This window comes from Myotis nattereri (assembly GCF_964212035.1).
Source record: "Myotis nattereri genome assembly, chromosome: 1".
Taxonomy (NCBI): Eukaryota; Metazoa; Chordata; class Mammalia; order Chiroptera; family Vespertilionidae; genus Myotis; species Myotis nattereri.
In genome coordinates this window covers 227216855-227238075 of record NC_138075.1, presented here as the reverse complement: position 1 = coordinate 227238075, position 21221 = coordinate 227216855, and the positions used below count along the sequence as shown (strand labels likewise).

At 62.8% G+C, this 21221-nt stretch overlaps 1 protein-coding gene across 1 annotated transcript; it reads right to left on the bottom strand.

Annotated features, from left to right (window-relative positions):
- Positions 1 to 84: 84 nt before the first annotated feature.
- On the bottom strand, positions 85 to 19849 carry NSG1 (neuronal vesicle trafficking associated 1). The gene is made up of 5 exons (XM_081101647.1): positions 19693 to 19849; positions 19241 to 19393; positions 17155 to 17271; positions 5483 to 5593; positions 85 to 1411 (listed from the first exon to the last, which is right to left on the bottom strand). Exons 2-5 carry the CDS (start codon positions 19367 to 19369, stop codon positions 1211 to 1213), a joined length of 558 nt encoding a protein of 185 aa, XP_080957773.1. The 5' UTR covers positions 19370 to 19393; positions 19693 to 19849; the 3' UTR covers positions 85 to 1210.
- Between the last annotated feature and the right edge of the window lie 1372 nt (positions 19850 to 21221).

Here is a 21221-nt window from a genome sequence, read left to right as displayed (position 1 = left end):
GTCATTTATTTCTGATCCACTAAAAACGGCACCTGTGACACGTCCACCAGAAACGACACGTTCAAGTAACACGGAAGGAATGGCTGGATGTCTTAGTTCTATTTAATCGTCTTACACACTTACTTATCTAACTGGCAGTTTATAAACATATACTTTAATGTCAAGATTCGGTTGAAACAACATTCTTACAAAGGTTGTGAGTTGAAATGTCATAACTGGACTTGCGAGGTGCCGCCCAGCCCCGCCCCAGCCTTTCCTGCCTGCTTCTGACGTCGAAGGAGTTACATCTGTTTCACAAAATTAAGTTAAAGTGCCCTGGCCTCCAGCATTGACACTTTTGCTTTTCCCACCCAACTATCTGTTTAAAAACTAACTTGCCAAGAGGGCCGTTGTGCGCGAGTATTCACGACAGAAGTGATCAGGGGCCAGTGGGCTGCGTTCCTGTTCAACCAACACATCACGAGCAGGACGACTACAGGGACAGGGCGCTCTGCAGCCCGCGCCCAGGCCACCCCTTCCCGAGGCCCTCCCCACCCACTGACTCAACGACATGCACTCGAGCAACACTGGGCCTGACAGTGACCGGGTGGCACACGTCCCCTGCACGGCTCGGCACTGGTGCCGTCTGGCGGGAGCGGGAGCACCGCCTGCTCTGAGTGGCTGGGGCATTAGGTCCCAAACAGCCAGGTGTTAAAAGAAGAAATGCCAGCCCTGGCCAGGTGGCTCGGTGGGTTGGAGCGTCAGCCCGCACCCCAGCAGGCTGCAGGTTTGATCCCGTCCAGGGCGAGCACTAGTGGACACTGATCCATGTTTCTGCCTCACATCGATGCTTCTCTCTCTAAAAATCAATTTTAAAAAGTGTAGCCTCAGGTGAGGATTAAAAAAAATTCCACAAACGCATTATTTGTCTGAAATCCAAACCCCTCGCATGTCCAGTGTCTGTTTTTTGGCCACATCCAATAAATCGCAGCGCAGCAGCTACGTGGAGGCTCCTCCCGCGGAAAGTGGCGCCAGCCCTCCAGGCAGCGCGGCACACGCCGGGGATGCCCGGGGTGGGCTGCAAGTTATATTTGCAAAGCAGCATTAGCAGACGGAAGCGGTTGCACCATAATGAGTAACCTCTAAATTACCGGTAATTATATTTAATGAAATGTCCCTCTGAGTCCCTCTGTCGCCTGCAGGTGGCCCCCCGTCAGGAACGGCCCACCCGCTAGGCCGCCTTCTCCGCGGCCTCGGTCTCCTGCTCCGACAGCTTCTCCTCCGACAGCACAGACATCCAGGGCGACACGGAGCGGGTGATGCTCTGCTTGGCCAGGTTGTAGTGGTTCACCACCGCGTAGAACTTGTCCGGGGAGTGCGGGTCCTGCTCCGCGTAGTAGGCCGCCAGGCCGTTGGGGATGCACTGGGTGTTCTGCAAGACAAGAGGCGCTGAGCCGCGTGGGCGCGGAGGGGCCAGGGCGTGCAGCCCCGCGTCGCCTATGGCAGCTGACTTCACAGGCAGGACCGAGGTGCGTGGGCCCCGGGGCGTGTGTCACTGGGAGCCGGGCCCTCCCACTCCATGAGAGATCTTACACTAGTTGTCATGTATCTTACAAACAACAAACCTTTGACACATCCACCAGGAATAGCGTTCAAACAGCTGGGCTCTCAGCAGCCTGGGCGGGGGCGGGGGGCCGGGGGGGGGGGGCGGCTGACAAGCAAAGGAGACCTCAGGCAGGAAGGTGGGGAAGGGAGGGGGAGGTGTGGCGAGAGCGAGAGGAGGAGGAAAGGGACGGGAGGGAAAGCACTCTGAGCCCAGGTGAGGCCACACCTGCCGGGCCCGCTGGGCAGTGGGAGTGTGACCTGCCGTCCACAGCACAGCAGGAAGTCACCCGGACCTCGAGGGGACACGGGCGGAGGAGGGCTGTCCGGAAACTCCCAACGGGCATGAGGCTCTGTCCCGACAGAGAGGTCACGTGGGAAATGCTCCCCGGACATTCTGCGGGAGATCGGGCTCCTCCGTGAGCAGCTACTTCCCGGGGAACAAGGAACCGGCAAAGGCAGTGTGTGCACCGCCCAGCGGGCGGGGCTGGGAGCCGGAGACGCCAGCTCTGGAGACAGGCCTGCGCGTTTCCAGGTCACGTTCTGAGCCTCTGCTCCCTCCCTTGAGCACGGGCTATGAGTCACGCCTCCCAGGCGCTGCGAGGACTCAGGTCAGGGCGCCGCTCGGGGAGGAAGCCAGGCATGGCCACGGGCCACGGTGGACAGGACAGATAAAGAGCCGCAAGGCGCACCTCGGAGCGAAGCCCTTTCCCCATCCGTGCGTCCTGACCCCGGCCACGCGGGGCTCCGGGAAGTGCAGCACGCCGCCCCAGGGGGCTCTGGTGGTGCCCAGCCTGCACTGCCACCTCCCTCACTGTCCTCACCTGCCGCTCCCTGCACAAGGGCCCACAAGACCACCTGAGGTGGGCAATACCTGCTGAGCAGCGAGCGGGGCCGCCAAGCGCCCAGGGTGGGACCAGCAGCCACTCAGGGTGCGGCCCACACCGGAGCTGCAGGAAGAAAGTGCTGGGAGGCAGCCTGGGCCTGGACCAGTGAGGTCACCCAAGGGGGCGTGTTCCCAGCAGCCCGCACACATGCGTCCCCACTATCAAGTCTTCCGCACACGAGTTCCACCAAGAGAAAGCCGTGTGGCCATGGACAGAGCCAACAGGCATGCCCAGAAGTGAAAGTGTGGGGCTGGGCCATGTCCCTGTTGTCTGAAGCCGGCCTGTGCAACTCGGATCAAAGGGAACTGCGGGAACCTGCCCCCCACACCCCCGTACATCTCCTCAGACACGTGGCTGGGGTCACCCGGAGAGGCCTGCTCAGCAGGGCCTTCCTCCCCAGGCCTGGAGCACGGTGCCTGCCCAGGGTCCCCCCCAGCTCTGCTGTGCCACCTTGGGGCTGGGGGTCGGCAGGCTCAGCCCAGAGCGTCCTCACCAGTCGGTCAAAGGAGCTCCTCATCAGGTCCCAGCCCTCAGCCCTGTGGTCCCCCACAGGGAAGAGGGGGCCCAGGCTCGGGGTCACCTGGTTTCTCTGCGTCCTAACACCTGGTAGTTTCCAAGCTGTCGGTATTGGCTGCTGCTGTGAGGTGAGCCCAGGCTGACCCGCCCACACGGTACTCCCAGCACCACAGGAGACCACACTCAGGAAATAGATGCTGAACAGGGCGTGGCCGGGGCACCGCGACCTCTGCCGGTGTCCTCCTGCGGTAAGTGTCTGGCAGCCCTCGGAGATCTGGGGCAAAGGCCCTGGGAAGCCTGCGCTCAAACATGCAGGAAGGGGCGGAAGGGCCTTTCTCCAGCACTCACCCCTCCCCTTCTCCAGCCTTACCAAGGGCACGGGGCTCGACCAGCAGCTCCCAGCCCCCCCCCCGCCCCCCCCCCCCCCCGGCCGCGTTCTCCAGGAAGGCACCTCCGCATGAGATGCCAGTGGAAAATGCCAGTCCCGAGGCAGCTGCAGAGCAATCCCTCGGGGCTGCCGCCACGCGCCCAGGGCTGGCCGTGCGCCAGCATCACCGGGCGGCACCCAGCAGACAGGGCCATGCAGGGGTCTGCCCCTCCCCCGGCAGGGAGACCCCAGCCCCAGGGAGAATGAGCAGAAAGGAGACCCAGACGCCATGGTGGGCTGCTGTCCTATCTGTGAGCCGTCTGTCTGGTTGGGGACTGGCCGTCCTCTGTGCACGGGGTCCCCTAGGCCATGGCTCCTGTGGGATCTCTGCCCTCCATGACATCGGCCCTGAGTCGCCAGCTCTGACCAGGTGCCACCCCCTGGCCTCCCCTGCCCCCCAGATTCCGTCCAGTCCCATGTGACGCGAGCCTCCCCTCTGTGCCCAGCACACGGCCAGTCCAGACCCTCATCTCCTGGTCCACAGCAGCAGCCCCCCAGGTCACCTCGCTGCCTCCTGTCGCCGAGGGACCACCCGTCACGTCCCCTCCTCCAGGGACCTCTGCCTGGCACCCCAGTCTGGCCCCAGCACGCCCTGCCGTCACCTGTGTGGGCTGCTCCCCGCCAACCACCGGTTCGGCCTGCAAGGTCTGCTCAGCTGCTCGTGGGTCAGGCCAGCCTTCCTCCTCACAACTGCCTTTAAACCAGGGGGGGAACCTTTCTCTGTCGAGGGCCGTTTGGATATTTATAACATCATCCTCAGGCCATACCCAATCATCAACTTAAAAAGCAGCCTGCTGTAGCTGGTCAAACATTTAATTAACTGGCCCTAATGCCTTGGCAGGGCCAGACCAAACAATTTTTCGGGCCTTATATGGCCTGTGAGTCGATGTTCCCCACCCCTGCTTTTTTTTGTAAATATATTTTTATTAATTTCAGAGAGGAAGGGAGGGGAGAGAGACAGAAACATCAGTGAGAGAGAGTCATGGTTCGGCTGCCTCCTGCATGCCCCACACTGAGGATCGAGCCCACAACCCGGGCATGTGCCCTTGACTGGAACCAAAACTGGGACCCTTCAGTCACCAGGCCAACGCTCTATCCACTGGGCCAAACCGGCTCCGGCCCCCACCCCTGCTTTAAACCAGGGAGGCTTCTGAGCCTCCAGACAGACTATAAACTCAGCCCCGGCCCAGGGCGTGGACAGGGCTTCTCCCCCCCGCCCCCCCCCCTTATGTTCAGCCCTGCCTGGAGGCGCTTCCCCGGGTCCCTGCACGGCTCCCTCCCGAGCCTCCTGCAAGCCTTGCTCAAAGGTGACCCGTTCTAGAAGCGCCCCATACTGCTTTGCTTTGCGTTTTCCAGTGCTGACAACCCTGTCGCTCGGTGTACAACTGCCTTCACAGTTCTTGGGAGAGTCAGGGAGCCTCAGGCAGGCTCCTTCCCCTTGGGCGCCTGCTGTGTTCAGCACCTGGGACAGCAGCCCCCAGGCAGGCAGGCAGGCAGGCAGGGACCAGTGCCCGTGGGGGAAGGGCGCGTGTGGCCCTATGGGGTCCATAGTATGGGCAGCACAGCACAGCGCCGTGGAGGAGGAAGGGCGCGGGGCCAGGAACCTGGTCCAGCCTGGCCTGCTACCTGGGCAAGGGCCCTGCATCCCTCACGTCAGCGACACCCAGACCCAAGTGACCCTGTGTGTGTGTGTGTGTGCACACGCGCGCGCTGGGCCCTCCTGCTGTGATGTCGGCACGCTGGGTGCCACGCATCGGCGACGTGGAAGGAGGCACCACACCAGCACCGTGAGCACCCAGAGCGTGGCCGACACAGACGCAGCAGGCAGACGGGACGCAGTCGGAGCCCTTCTGTGCCAGCCCCGCTCCCACATCCCCATGGCCGTGGGCAGCCTCCCTCTCTGGGCCTCAGCTTCCCCACACCCTCAGGTGCCCTCCCTTTCTGAGGCCTCCCAGGAGTCTCCTCCCCTGGGTCCCGCCCGCCCTGCCCCCACCCCTGCGGGGCCTCCCCCAGGACTTGCCCAGGGACCTGAGTGAGACAGACACGGGGTCCCCGGGGCGTGCGGCTTTACCTTGAGGATGAACCCGTCGGGGCAGAGGCGCTCGTACTTGTACACCTTGTAGACGACCAGGAAGACGACGCAGGTGAGGAAGGCCAGGGCGATAAAGACCAGCACGGAGACCTGCGGGCAGGCAGACAGATGCACACACGGGTGTCTCTCACACACACACACACACACACACACGCACACACACACACGCAGGCACAGAGACAGTCACAGTCACACACACACACACGCACACACACGCAGGCACAGAGACCGTCACAGTCACACACACACACACACACACGCAGGCACAGAGACAGTCACAGTCACACACACACGCACACACACACGCAGGCACAGAGACAGTCACAATCACACACGCACACACACACACAGGCACAGAGACAGTCACAGTCACACACACACGCGCAGGCACAGAGACAGTCACAGTCACACACACACACACACACACAGTCTCACGCACACAGACACTCACACCAGCGTGTGCAGAGCTGTCTCGGAAGGAGGTCAGCAGAATCACTTTTCACTGGACTTTCCATACCACTTTCATATCCACCAGACCCATGTGTCACCTTCATTTTGTAAATTAGCTATTTTTAGCATTCCAGGCCCTTCCTTGAGAGCTGCAGGCACAAATATGATTAAGCCTCATGGACACTCAGACACGTGATGGATGGTTGCCCGTCTGACTGCCGCCATCACCAGGTGACGCAGCAGCCACCCGCTCATCAGCTGTCCTCAAACGTCTCCTGAGGCCTGGCCGCCGCCCGTGCCCTTGAGCAGGACCAGTGAGCAGGCGCAGCCCCGGGCCCCACCCCTCTGCCCGCCACAGTGTCCCTGCCTGCGCGGTCAGTGTCCGACCCCATCACAGAGGCCAGTCTCCAGAGCAAGGACACGGCTTCCTTCGCTGCTGCAGGCCGAGTGCCCAGCCCAGCACATAGCATATGCTCAGCTAACGTTTGCAGATAAATGTACACAGCGTGTGGGAAGAGCACAGAGGTAGAAGGTCCTGCCCCAGCTGGGGGACCTGGGGCCTGGGGGACAACAGGACCCTGACCCTGTGCCTGGCACAGGGAGACTGACAGGATGGAGCTGGGGCTGGGTCAGGGGAAGTGCCATCCAGTTCCCGGGGCAGGGATACAGCCCCTGGCCCCGGGCAGCCCAGGGAGACTGCAGAGGGAGCTGAGCGTGAGGCTGGGTGACAAAGGAGGTCAAGTTGTCCAGAAATGGGAGGGGCAGTGGCCCCAGGGGCATGTAGCCCCAGAGGGAGCAGCAAGCAGGTTCAGGTCTTTCCAACAAGAGCAGGAACCCTGCAGGCCAGGAGCTCAGAGGGGCGGGAAGGGCAGAGGGTTGAGGCAGAAACTCAGCCCCTGCAGCCAGGCTCAGGTCGCTCAGCTCCTCTGGGCTGGGGCTCCTGCCTGCCAATGGCTGGGAGAGGACCCAGCTCCCAGACTGGCAGGAGGGCCGAGGGCCCAATCAATGCACACCGCTGAGGCCAGCATCTGGGCCGGTGGATGCTGCGAAGGAGGACGGAGGAGGGGGAAGAAGGAAAGAGGAAGGAGGAGGGGGAAGGGGGAGGGGGGAGGAGGAAGGAGGCGTTTGCTCTTGCACTGCAGCTGTCACCTGTCTTTCCCGTGCTCACTCTGGGAGGTGCAGAGCTGGGCTCAGTGCCGGCCACACAGCCTCCCCCAAGCCTGCCACCCACCCCACCCGAGCCCCCTCCCACACTCACTCCCTGCAGCTGCTCACCCGAATCTGCCCTGCCAGGGACCCAGCCCCTGCTGCAGCCCTCGGGGCCATGAGGCAGCTTCAGGGGGTCCCCACAGACTAGAGCAGCAGGGCTGCCTCACCCAGGTCTGTCCTCAGAGCTGTACTATAAGCATCTCCTTCGTAACCTTTATGTTTTGGGTGTTAGTGAGCACCATTACAAAAAGGCCCGTGGCACTCGACAGGTTAAGCCCCGTGAGAATACAATCTCAACAAAATCTTAGCAAAGTGAATTCAGCAGCACATTCCACCAATCGTGCACCACGGTGACGGTGACGTAGGATGCCCTCCAGGAATGCAAGGATGGCTCAACACCCACAAGCCAGCCGCTGTGGCAGAGCCCGGTGACAAAATGGAGGATAAAACAAACGGTCATCTCAACGGATGCAGAGAAAACATCTGACAAAAGCCAACAAAGGGGGTACAGAGGACACACACCTCAAGATAATAATAACGGTCGTCTAGGTCGTGCCCACAGCTGACATCATACTCAACAGTGAAACGCTAAGAGCTTTTCCTCTGAGAGCAGGACCAAGACAAGATGCCCCCTCTTGCCCTCTTACTCAACACAGTATTGCAAGTCCCAGCCAGAGCAACTGGGCAAGAAGAAGAAGTAAAGGCCTCCAAATTGGAAAGGAGGAGGCACAGCTATTTGCAGATGGCATGACATCATACAGAACACCCTGAAGACTCCACCAAAGCACTGTCAGAATCCCGCAGCCATTCAGCTAAGTCGCAGAACACAAACTTCCGGTTACAGGTGTCTCGCACTTTCTGAGAGTCCGCGTTACACCGCTCGGCTTTTACAAAAGACCTGCATCTGTGCCTGTGCTCACGAACGGAAAGCGATCGGAAGAGCATTCACTTTCATGAGCAGAGGGGAAAAGCAGAAAAAGCGCTGCGTCCGTTTTGCAGCGGGCCAGGACGCAGGCGCCTCCCTCCCCCTGCGCAGCCAGAGGGCCCGCGAGCTCCTTCCCCAGAACCACGCCAGCGCCTCAGCATCCAGCCCCGGAGCTGGAGCTGACTGAGCAGCTGGGCGTCAGCTCCCCGTGCTCTGTGCGTCTGCCGGCAGGCTGCGGCTAAGCTGTCAGAAAGCCCACGCTCGCCGGGGTGTTACGCTCAGCGTAAAACTGAATGTGATCAGGCACTGCAAGCGCCATGAACGAATAAAGACACTGCGTGTGCCTTGGATTTGGGGTCTTGGAAACGCGCACGAGTCGTCCGTGTAGGTTAACAGTCATCGCCTCTTTGCTTTAGGCCGTCCCGGCTCAGACGGCTCCACAGGAGCCTGTGCTTTCAGATCGTGGGGGACACTGGCGCGCGTCCCGGGGAGGTGGCGTGCAGATGGGGACATAGTGGCAACACCGCACTGTGTGTCTGCAGGTCGCTGAGAGAGCAGATCTTAAAAGTTCTCGTCACAAGAAAAAAGAAGAGTGAGCTGACGGATGTTCACTAGACTTACCGTGGTGACCGCTGCAGTGTGTGCGATACGGAACCCTGTGGGCACTTCTGAGCTGATAGAGTGCTTCATGTCAATTCCATCTCAACCTCAAACCACACAGATCCCATCTCCAGTCCCGGAGGGGCATCCTCAAACCTGACCGGGAACTTGGGAGCCTCGTCAGAGTTCGGTTCGGGGCACCCCATCTGTTTAGGTTTAAAATTAGCCGGAGCTTGCCCAGCCGGTGTGGCTCAGTGGTTGACCATCGACCTATGAACCAGGTCACAGTTCGATTCCCGGTCAGGGCACATGCCTGGGTTGCAGGCTCGGTCCCCAGTGTGGGGTGTGCAGGAGGCAGCCCATCAATGATTCTTTCTCATCACTGATGTTCCTCTCTCTCTTTCTCTCTCTCTCTTTCTCCTTCTCCCTCTGAAAGCAATAAAAATATTTTTAAAATAATAAAAATAGCCCTAACCGGTTTGGCTCAGTGGCTAGAGCGTCGGCCTGCGGACTGAAGGGTCCTGGGTTCGATTCCCATCAGGGGCGTGTACCTTGGTTGCTGGCATATCCCCAGTGGGGAGTGTGCAGGAGGCAGCTGATCGATGTTTCGATCTCATCGATGTTTCTACCTCTCTATCCCTCTTTTTCTCCCTTCCTCTCTGTAAAAAAATCAATAAAATATAAAACTAATAATAATAATAATAAAAATAACCCCAGCTCTCCCTGCGGGCTGTCAGGAACCACTTTCTGGGCCTCTCCTCCTGGAACCCAGCCTGAGCCTTCCATCCGGGATCCCAGGCCTCAGGGCCAGGAGCTCACGGAGCTGAGAAGTGAGAGTGGGACAGTCCCCAGAACAGACAAGGGAGAAGGGCAGGGAAATAAATCCCGGAGTCAGCAGGAGGCAGCGGCGGGCACAGCCCTTCCCTGCAGCTGGTGCCCTCGCTCCCCCTCACCCTGCAAACCCCGGGACCCAGGAAGCTCGCGGTGGGAAGAGGGCGTGTAGTCCCCATGTGGCTACCGTGGCCCGAGGAGAGGGCCACAGGCCTCCCGGGAGCCCCAGGGCTCAGCACTGGCTCCTGAATCTTCCACCCACCACCTGCCAGGCGAGTGACAGCAGGTGGCCCGCACACCTCACTTCTACGAGGGGAGCGCCTCTCCCTCTTACATGTGTATCAGGAGAATGACAGGGGTGGACAGCATGTATCGGGAGAACTGTGTTCCCCCCGAATCACAGAAGTCCTACCCAGGCACCTGTGACTGACTTTATTTGGAATTGGGGTCTTGGCAGCTGTGATGAAGTTGAGGTTATCAGGGTGGGCCTAACCCACAGCTTTAAACTGCCCTGCAGTGCAGGGCACCGGGAGGGTCCCCCGTGCGTGTGCCAGGCGCATCCTTGCCTGAGGCACTACACATGGGACTGTACACGCAAAGGAAACCAGCCGTCCTGAGCCCCTCCTCACCCTCCACAAAGCCAGTCCCCGGGTAAGGATTCGAAACACGCACGTGTCCTCGGTCAAATGACCTTCCGTTCGGGGGCCCAGCCCGCCCGATGGGGCTGAGCAGCCTCCTCCACAGATGGCGTGGGGACAACTGGGTATCTTCGTGCAGAAGAATGACACTGGCCCCTCCCCTCCCACCACACACGGAATAAAGCCCCGATTCTGAAAGCTAAAGCCATGAAACTCATAGGAAAAAAAACGTAAGAATTAAATCTTCACGACCTTGGATTTGGTGCCTCAGACATGACACCCAAAGCACACGCAACAACAAACGTAAGTCAATGTGCTCCCCCCGGATTAAGCAGCTGTGTGCACGGATGAACCGTGGCAAGCGAGGGAGAGACACCCACCGACGGCAGAGGGCGTGCCACGGGGTGCGGGTCCGTGTCCAGACCTACGAGGAGCTCCCACAGCTCAACCCGCAGACAACCGGCCCGTGAAAACGCTAAGGACGTAAAGCGGACACTTCTCCAAAGATGGGAGCGCGTGGCCACGGAAAACAACTCGCCGTCATCGGCCGTTAGGGACCGTGGCCACAGCACGGAGTCAGCACGGAACGGCTGTGACAAACCCACAGGGAAGGGACCGGCCAGGCGAGGCGTGGGGGAGGCGCCCCCGCCTCGGGGTGAGCAGGTGGAAGGGGCTGCCGCGGAGCCCGCCCCTCCACCTGTTAACGGGAAACCCCCACGCGAGGGACAATCCCACTCCCGGAAATAACCCGAAACCGCTGGAAACAGGTGTCCAAACAGAAACCTGAACACGCACGCCCACTGCCCCGCGGGCACACGGCCAGAGGCGGAAACAACTCACGCGTGCACCGCGGACCGGGGATACACAGGGCGGCCGCCCGTGCGGTGGAACGCGCCTCGGCGTGAAAGGCAGCGGCTGACCCCGATCCACACGGACGGGCCTTAGAGACACGACGCTGTGGCTCCATTTCCATGAAGTGTCCGGAGCAGGGACCCGGAGGCGGAAAGGTGGGCGCGCCTGGGGCTGGGGACAGCGCTGAGGGCAGACACCCTGCAGACGCAGCAGCCGTCACCGGGACACCGTAAAGGCACACTGAGTGCCATGCATGTTTTACCACAATTTCTGACAACGGGGAGGAGGCCAGGGGCAGGGCTGAGAGGTCAGGACCAGACGGTGAGCCCAGCCAGAGCGGCCCTGCCGGGGGCAAGAGCGGGCTCAGTGTTTTCTGGAAAGAACAGCCAGAAACGGGTCGCAAACAGGACGTGGGCCATGGGTGCCCGGGACAGGGAGTCTGTGAGGAGGGAATGTGTCCCAGGTGCTCGGCAGTCCCAGCTGACGGCTCCTGCCCGGGCACCCCAAGGGCCTGTGCCCACGGTCACTCAGCCTGCCCGTCTGGGCCCCGCAGCTCACGAGGAGGGCCTGGCCCGGAACAGCCCTGCGGGTCCACGAGCTGGGGGGAGGATGCTCCGTCCTACAGAGGAGGGACTCGGGCGGCAGTGACCTGGCTGTGTTCCCGTCGATCTTTCTAGCGGGGTCTCCTCTCCTCCCGGGGGCCTGCCGGGGGGACTGCCCAGGGGGTGGGAGCCCTGATGTCTGCAGCTGTGGGTGCAGGGGCCAGAGCTGGTGGGCTCGGTGTTGGAGGGACTGGGTCGCAGTCTACTTCCACCCTGACTGCTCCTTAACCACTCGGACCGTAATCCCCTACAACAGTGGTTCTCAACCTTCTGGCCCTTTACATACAGCTCCTCATGTGGTGACCCAGCCATAAAATTATTTTCGTTGCTACTTCATCACTGTCATGTTGCTACTGTGATGAATCCTCATGTAAATATCTGACATGCAGGATGGTCTTAGGCGACCCCAGTGAAAGGGTCGTTGGACCACCAAAGGGGTCGCGACCCACAGGTTGAGAACCGCTGCCCTAAAACATCAGGACAGCAAGCTCGACCCTGGAGAAGCTGGGCCCGAGGGACGCTGTGGGGATGGCGGCTGGGCTGTCCTCACTCGGGGGAGGGGAAGGAAATGTGCCTGTCCGCTGAGCAACGCAGTAAAAAATCCGGAGAAAATAAGACGAGCCTGACCCCGTCCAGGGTGTGCAGCGGTTTACCTACAAGTTTTAGGTAGCCCGCCCAAAGGCGAGCACAGACCACCCCACTCCTTCTCCCTCCTGGATGGAGCCCCACTCGACCGCTGGGCCAGGACACGTGGGCTCTGCAGCCTCCAGCCGGCACCGAGTCCCGCGGCAGCTCGCGGAGGTTGGGGTGTCCAGGCGCACCCTGAGGGGCTCCTGGGCACTGCTGACTGCTGTTCCTGAATATTTAACAGATGCGGCTTGAACACGCCTGGGGCTACCTGAGAGGGGGCTCAGGGGCATTAAGGATGCGAGGGGAAGATGCCAACCACCCCGACGCCTTTGTGAAGGTGCGCAGGGCCCCCCACTGCAGCAGCGAGTGCCAGCAACGCTTTGGCTGGTTTGGCTCAGTGGATAGAGCGTCCGCCTTGGACCGAAGGGTCCCAGGTTCAATTCCGGGCAAGGGCATATGCTCAATCCCCAGTAGGGGGTGTGCAGGAGGCAGCCGATCAATGATTCTCTCTCATCACTGATGTTTCTCTCTCTCTCTCCCTCTCCCTTCCTCTCTGAAATCAATAAAATATATTTTTTTAAAAAGAAGTGCCAACAATGGGGACCATACACACCAACATGGTCTCTCCTTCTAGAACATTCTCCCCCTCTGGGCGGACATTCACGCAAGGCAAGGCCGACCTTGGAATCTCATCACAGCCCGAAGGCAACGTCGCAGAGGTGGGCAGGGAGGGGTGTGGTTTGCTCACCCAGAACCACAGCTCACAGGGGGTGTGCGGCCGGGAGGCAGCCACAAAGCACAAAGGGGCTGGCGAGCCCTGCGACCTGCCTTTGACCCGCCCAGTCATGGCCCCGGCATCATCCGAGGCGGGAGGGCATCCGGGAGGGCATCGGCCGAGGCGGGAGGGCAGGGAGCAGCAGCCCCCAGCAGCACCGACAGGCTGCCCCGGGGGGCGAGTGCAGACGTGCAATTAAAAAAGGTTTATTCTCGGCACAAACACACCTCCAGCTAAAGAAACACGGCTTTTCTGGTTGACACTGACGTCCTCGGGAGCCTAGACATCTGGCCGCCGCGGGGGGACGCGTCCTGCAAGCCCAGAGTGGCCGAGCCTCAGGAAGCCCTGTCCCCAGCCAGCAGTTACCTAGCAACCAGCCTAGCAACCTGGCGGCCAAGGGATTCATCCCCGAGTGATCACCCTGCAGTAACGTCCAGAGGGCATCAGGTCTCGAGGATGCCAACCGGAGGCACAAAAGACCAGGCTCAAGCCACGGTTTAAGGACAAAGGGGACGCGATTGACTTGTTGCTTTGCAGCTGAGAGCAGTTTCTCTCTCTCTCTCTCTCTCTCTCTCTCTCTCTCTCTCTCTCTCTCACACACACACACACACACACACACACACACACACACACGGGCACACAGACGGAGAGTGAGGTGACAGCGGGGCTGGCGACACACACCAGGGGCCGGCACCAAGAGGATGAGGAAGAGGGGCGCCGGCGTCAGAAAGGGCCTCCCCCTCCCCGCCCTGGCCGGTTTGGCTCAGTGGATAGAGCATTGGCCCTGGGACTGAAGGGTCTTGGGTTTGATTCTGGTCAAGGGCATGTACCTCAGTTGCAGGCTCAACCCTGGCCCTGGCAGAAGCACATGTGGGAGGCACCAATCGATGAGTCTCTCTCACATCGATGTCCCCCCCTTCCCTTTCCAGTCTCTCTAAAAATCAATGGGAAAATATCCTGGGGTGATAATTAACAACAAGAAAAAAAGGAGCACCCCCAAGGGGAGTGCCTTCAGAGAGGTCAGAAACAGAACGGCTGTAAAAGGTCAAGAGAATGTTCCATAAGGGCGAGCACCCAGCCCTCCGAGCCTGCCCTGACCTGGGGCTAGGACGCACTCCGTCCACAGGGATCACCTGGAGAGCGGGTGGCAGGGCACCCTCCCGGGGCCGGATCCCTGTGCCTGTCCCCCCGCCCCCCGCAAGCAGGTGCGCAGGGAGCAGCCAGGTAACCCCTTTGGAGCAAGGCAAGCGGTGCCCCTGTGTGAGCCCCGCCGTGGGCCTCCTGGTCCGACTGGCCGCTCGCTGACCCTGTGGCCCCGGGCGGGTCACGGCCCCACTGGGTGAGGAGCGATACCGCCTGTGAGGGGCTCACACGCACGCGAGGCCCAGGGGGGCTCTACGGGGCCCACTCGCCTCGCCTCCCCGAGCGCTGCGCCAGGCGGCCTGAGAGTCACCAGCAAGGGTCCCGCTGGGACTGGGGATTCGGCGCCGAGGGGAAGGCGTCGGGCAGGGGATGCACCCCCACCAGGATCCGGCACCTTCGTTTCTGGCTGATGTGGCCACGGGGGCCGAAATGCCGATTCCACTCCCAGGGGCCTTCACTTCAAAGGCCCCCACGGACCTCACCATGACCCTGTCACAGGCCTCCCACCAGGAGAGCCAGGGCGAGGACAGCCCCTCAGAGGAGGGGCCAGGACCGTGACGGGGCAGGAAGGTACGGGAGGGCCCGGGGTCCCGGGGAGGCCACACGCCTGGAGGCGCGCAGGACGGTGACCTGGTTCTGTGGGGCTCACCGTCGGTGTCAAGTCAGCAAAGGGGAGGGTCCCTAGAGCAGAACCGTCACCCCAAGGGGGCCTGGTGAGAGCTCCCCGGCAAACGGGGCTCCAGGAGGCACGTGACCTCGGGTGTCCCAGCCAGGGGCAGGCTGCCTGGGGTGGGGTCAAGGTCTGCCTCAGTTTCCCCTCCACTGTACAACGGAGACATCATGGGCACACGTCACCAGGTGTTTGGGGCGGAGTGAGATAATCCGTGTAACAGGCTGGACCCGGCTCGTGGCTCACGAGCACCCCTCAAGGTTAGATCTGTGGCGGCCTCACCCGGGCAGTGGGAACACCAGGGCGAGTCCATCCCCAGGGCTTCCTGGGGGTGGTGATGCCTGAGCTGGAAGGGGAGGCCGGGAGGTGCGTGTGGCAGGAGGTTGGTGGCTAGGCCCTGGGCCCACAGGCAGGGAGTCATGGGGAGCACCCCAGCCCCCGCTGGGCACCACCTGGGACTCAACAGCTTCATCTGTAAAAGGGGCTCGTGACACCCCCGTGGGGTGGCTGTGCATCGGTGCTGGGCGCCTGAACACGCGTGGCCTGCTCACTAGGAGGCGGGGAGATGGGTTCCCTGCTGCACAGGTGCTGAGCTCCGACTGCACGCATCGCCTCCTTCACGTTGGGAGCAGAGAAAAGGCAGGTTCTGGCACCGCAGCCAGTCCCCTGGACGGGCACAGGCCTCTGAGGTCCTCTGCGCCCAAGCTCTGGGCAACCGGAGCCAGGTAACCACCCAGAGGCCCATGTGGCTGCCGAGCGCCTGGTGCCGAGGTGCGTCACCCATGCCCTCAACAAGGGGCCCGGGGACCCGCACCAGCTGAACGTGTGGGAAAGGCACCCGCGAGGGACCCGGCGCTGGGGGACCGCCTGGCACCGGGGACACTCGGCAGATGAAGGGACAGCCATTCAGTGCCCGCCCCCGCCCCGTGGACCTAACATGCCGGCGCTGGGAGAGGCGACGGGCCAACCGGGGGTGGGAAACCCAGACAGACTCAGTCCCGCCGGGGGCTGGTGGCCGTGGTGACCTTCAAATCCAGGTCACGTCTGCCTCAACCGGGAGACGGTCCCAGGGCACAGCAGGGGCAGCAGGTGAGGCCAAGCCGCTGGCCAGGGAGACAGTGGTGCTGACCCCGGCTCAGGGCAACCCGGTCCCGTAATGAACCTCACAGCCAGCCAGCAGCTGTCGGAGCACCAGCCACAGGCCCTCCTTAGACCAGCAGGGGCCACGGCCACAGACCGCGCGGGGCCCCAACTTCCCCACCTGCAGGGTGGGCCTCCTCGCAGCACTTACCTCGGGGAGGGCTGTGGGAGGAGATGAGTTTACACGGAAACACCCCGTCCCCCAGCAACTCCAATGGGACCCCTGGACCGGGCAGGCCTCTGAAGGGCTTTTCTCCACCCAGGGAGCAGTGTGGAGGGACGGGAGGGGGAGGGATTTCAGATCACCGGCCAAGCCCCCTCACCTCCTCTGGTTTCCATCTCAACTATTAACCAACCCCCAGGGCTGCCGGAGCTGGGACAGGACTCCACGTGCAGACACTCAGCACAGAGCTCACGAGTCCAGGAGGCCACCCTGCAGGGCCAGGCGACGCCTTTCCATCCAGTGAGGGCCACCCTTTCACCATCTGTGTTTCCCAAAGAGCAGGTTTCCAGATCAGCACCCGAACTCGTCCCTCAAGCAGCACAGCAGTGTGCACGCTCAGAGCACCCCAGGCCTGGGGGGGACCCACGGTTCAGCAGCTGGGCCTCCCTGGGAAACCGCCCAGAGCAACGCTTCCCTCCCCAAGTGAGCACGTCCGGAGGGCCGCCCAGCCTCACCCTCCACACCGTGTAAGCGAGGCGGGCGGCAAGGAGAGGCTGACAGAGCTCTGGGCCCCGGCCCTGCCACACGGAGCTGTGGCTGCTCTGTGCCTCGATCTCCCCATCTGCAAAATGGGTCATCCCGACAGTACCGCCCTCGGGGGGCCGTGTGGATGAGCTGGCACAAGTGAGGGCGCGGTCTGTGTCGGGCAGGGAATACGGGCAACAGTCACCCTCCTGCTCCTCCTCCTTCCGGACTGTGGGGTCAGTGTTCCTGCTTGCTGAGTGGTTTTCACGTTTATGACCTTTGTCTAAAGGAGGGTTTAGGGGTGGGTTTCCCCATTATTAAACTAAGTCACACGTGACCATTTGGGAAGATGAAGTTTTTTAAACCACCAGTGGTTTGGCGCAGCTGGGTCAGCCCAGAGCCGTCCTGTCCGGTGCCTGCCCAGGTCATCGCTGCGGCTCGGGACCCTCCCGAGGCCCAGCAGCGCCTCGCCCCCTGCCCCCCCCCCCAGCCACTCACCTTGAACCTCTCGGACATGCTCTCGGTGACGCTGACCGTGAACTCGGCGATCTTGTGGACGCGCCCTTTGCCTTTCTTGCGGTCGGGCTCATAGTCAGTCTTAGTTTTCACGACCACCTTGTCCAGGAAAGAAGCAAACGTGCGGTCGGGGGGCAGCCAGGGGCCTTCGGACACACCTGCCCCAAGAGGGTGCTCGCGCCCAAGGTCCCCACTTCGCCAGGAAGCGCCTCCCGGGCAGAACCAGAACCGCCACCAACTCCAGGCCATCCCTCGGTGCCAGGCCTTGCAGAGAAGTGATCAGTCAGTGATCCTGACAGCAGCCCCGGAGGACAGTGGGAACTGAGGGGCAGGGGGTGAGGCTCATGGGCCGAGGCCACACGGCCAGCAGGTGCCGGCTGGCAGGCCTCGGCCGGACTCCCGACTCCAGGCGCAGGGCCCGTCCACCGCCCAGTGACCTTGGGCACGTCCTGTATGTAACTGAGACTCAGTTTCCACATCTGTGACCTCAAGAATCTTCGAGACCAGCACTCAGTCCCTGCTCGAGCCCTATCTCTTGGCGTCCCTGCCAGGTGCCCTTTGTCTGAACAGGCCCGGAGATGGGAGTCATGACCGGCCCAGGCCACTCCATTGGTTGTCAGGGACGTCCTAACCTATATGACCTCCTCCTGATAGAGCCAACTGTTTACCACACGGTCCTGGAATGGAACAGACTGAGGGAGAAAGAGGGGGGCCCGGCTGAGGGGAGGGGCCGCCTGACAGGCTGCCTCGGGCACGGCGGTCCTGGCACAGGCCGCTGCTCGGGGTGAGGCAGGAGGGCGAGGTGGGGGCAGCGGGGCCAGGCTGTGCTAACCGGGCAGGCGTGATGCCTGGACAGGGTTGGGGAGCTCGGAGGCTGAGGCCTCAGGCAGCCCGGCCCCTCCGGCCAGGCCTCTCCTAGACCATCAGGGCCCCAGTGGCACCCCGTGGCCAGGTGCACGGGTGTGGCCTTCCTCCCCTTAAACACCTGTGCCGCCGTCGCTCCTGCCCGCCCCAACCTGACAGACAATACAGCTGGGGACCGGCCCCCACGGGAGGGCTGAGCGACCCCAGAGAGGACCCACTGGCAGTAAAGGGGTGGTCTGGAAGCGAGGACCCCCCCCCCAAGGAACCCCCATCCCCACGGCCGCCACCAACATGCCCAGGAAATAGCCAAGCCCCAGCCAGAACCTCCTCCCCAGGGACCCAATGACACAGTAAATGCAAATGTTCTTCGCTGGGAACGGAGTGTGCTCACTCCTGGCCGTGGCCGTGCTGTGCCCGTGGCTGTGCAGTGGCCTTGCCCATGGCTGTGCTGTGCCCATGGCCGTGCTGTGCCCGGTGGTCTGAAGCAGCAGCAAGGGGGTGAGAATGGATATTGGTTTATTGTTTCAGGTGCGAGTTTTACAATTGTGTCGACTTTTAAACATCCTATTTACCTGTTTAAGTGTTAATTCCTGAAAACATTGTCCCTAATGAACACAAATCACTTGACTGGATGCTGCATGCTACAAAAGACAGGATTCTGTAAATTCAGGGGGAAAGCCACCTCTCGCCGCGCTAACACTGAGGGCGTGTGCTCGAGATTTCACAAAGGAACAAAGGAGGAGGTGGAAGCCGGAGCACAGCCCGCAGCATCCTCAGCGCCCCGAGGGGTGGGGGGTAGGGGGTGGGGGAGACTCAGCCCCTGGGAGCCCCCCCCCCCCCACCCGGCCTCCCCTCCGCAAAGGGGCAAATCCGGCTGAAACGGAACCTCCTGGGGAGGCACAAGCGGCAGCGGCGCCGCGCTCACCCCAGACCCAGAGCCCCGGGCACCGCGGGGCAGGGGCAGGGGCAGGGCGGGGTGGCAGCCTTGGGGCCAGGGCACCTCGGACAAGACGCCCACGGAAACCAGGAAGGGGCCTTTCCGGGCGCTCGGCTGTCCTCAGGGTCCGGACCCCCGACCCGGAACCCCCATCCTGGGGGTGGGGTCCTCCCGCCCCACTTCGCGTCCCCAGCGCACGCGGCGGGTTTCCTTTGTTGCAGAGATTTGGGGTTCGCACCCGGCAGCGCGGGGTGCGGGGCCTCTCACCTTATCCGGGGGCGGGAACTGCAGCTGATTGACATCGAGGGGCGTCATCAGGGGGATGGTGTCGAAGCCATCCTCCAGCAACGCCTGCTTGGCGCCCTTCTCCGCGAAATTGTTCCCCAACTTCACCATGGTTCCGGGGCCCCGAGGCTGCGCCTGCGGAGGGGCGGGCGGGAGTCACCGCGAGGGGCGCGCACCGCTGTTCCCCGCTCGCCAGCTCCCCCCTTCCCCGGGGAGGGGTGCGGGGCGCGGCGGTCGCGGCCCGGGCGGGGGTGCTGTCTTTACAGATTCAGGCCCCGCGGGAGGGTGAGGGGCGCTGCCTCTGCCGGCGCGTCTACGCGTCCCGGGTCCTGGCGCCGCAGCGCCTGGAGACCCCCTCCCGCCTGGGGAGACCCGCAACCCCCGAGCCCGCCCCGACGGGAAGGGCCCGGCCCGGGCCCCACCGCCCCACTCACCGCGCCGGCTCCGGCAGGTCAGGCTCCCGCAGGTCTGGGCTCCGACCCGCTCCGCGTCCCGGCTCTGCTCGCAGCAATGGCGGAGGCGGCGCGCGCGGCCGTGCGGGAGCGAGCGATTGGGCTCGGCGGCCCCCTCCCCTCCCCTCCCCTCGCTCCCGCCTCCCTTCCTGCCGCTCCCGGGGGTGCGGTGCGCGGGTGAGTGTGCGCGTGTGGCCGGGCGCCCCCCGCCTTGACGCAGCGCGCGCCCGACGCACAAAGGAGCTCGGGGCGGGCGGGGATGGGGCGCTCCCGGGGGACCCCACGCTGCAAACCGGAGGGGAGGGGAGGGGCGAGCAGGGGGAAGGGAGCGCTTCCCGCTGGGGAGTCGCCGCGGCGAAGGGCACCCCGGAGCTGGGGGCCGGGGATGCGGGACGTGGAAAGAGGGCTGCGCAACCCTGGGGCGGTGCCCGGGGCGCAAGGCGAGTCGTAGCGGAAAATGGGGGGGGGGTATCCTAGGGATGGAGTGACCCCCGAAAGTGGGGGAGGGTGCCCCGTCTTCAGCCGCTCCGACGGGGAGGGAGGGGTCTTGAAGGATGTGAAAGGTTGGGGGCGATTACAGGAGGCGGAGGGAGGCGGCCGGACCCGAGCGTTCCCTTGTGCGCAGCTGGGTGGGGAGGAGGCAACAAAGACGGCGCGTCCCTGTGTAGAGGGGGCGCCGATGGGAGAGGAGTGGGCCGGGTTAGGTGGTGCAGGGTGGGGGGCGCTCTTCGGAGCTGGGGACGGCCGCCCGGGGTAGAGAGACGGAGGGTGTTCAGGGCAAAGAGCGCGCACAGCGCTGGAGGCGGAGGGAGAGGTTTCTCTGGTCCGGTCCCCTCCCCGCAGCCTCAGCCTCTCGCATCCCTGCGCCTCTGGAGGAGGCACGGCCTGGAAGGAAAGAGGGGCTCTAGCCGGCCCTGCTTGCCCCCCACCCACCCACCAGCGAGGGGCGCCACGGTCGCAGCTGCCCACAGAAGGCCCCATTTTGCAGACTTCCAGCCAACCCGGCTGAGGGCGGCTGCCGGAGAAATGCTGTCCCCGAAGTCTTTTGTTCCCCACCTTGCCCAGGTCCCCCTGGCCTGGCCGTGAACCCAGGTTTCCCACCAGCCGCCAGCGGACCAGGAGAGAACACACACACACACACACACACACACACACACACACACACGCACTGAACCCAGAGAGCCTGGTTCTGCCCACTGTGCCCTGAGCCAGAACCATGACAGTCAGCAGTCGCTTGGCCTGGGTGCCCTGATTTCAAAACCCCCAGGAGGGCCCCACCCCTTTCACAGATGAGGGCACTGATTCCTCTTCACCACTCAGGTCCCCAGCAGCCCCAAGGGGGCCTTTGATACAGGGCAGCCTGCAGGGCCAGGCTCTGGGCCCACTGCCCCTGGCCGCCTGGGAGGTGGTGTCCCCGCCGCCGGCCCTGCCACCAGCCTCAGCGCCTGGTCCTTTGAAACAGGACTCGCACTGATGAGGCAGCTCTGTGTGCAGGTATCCACGTGGGCCCA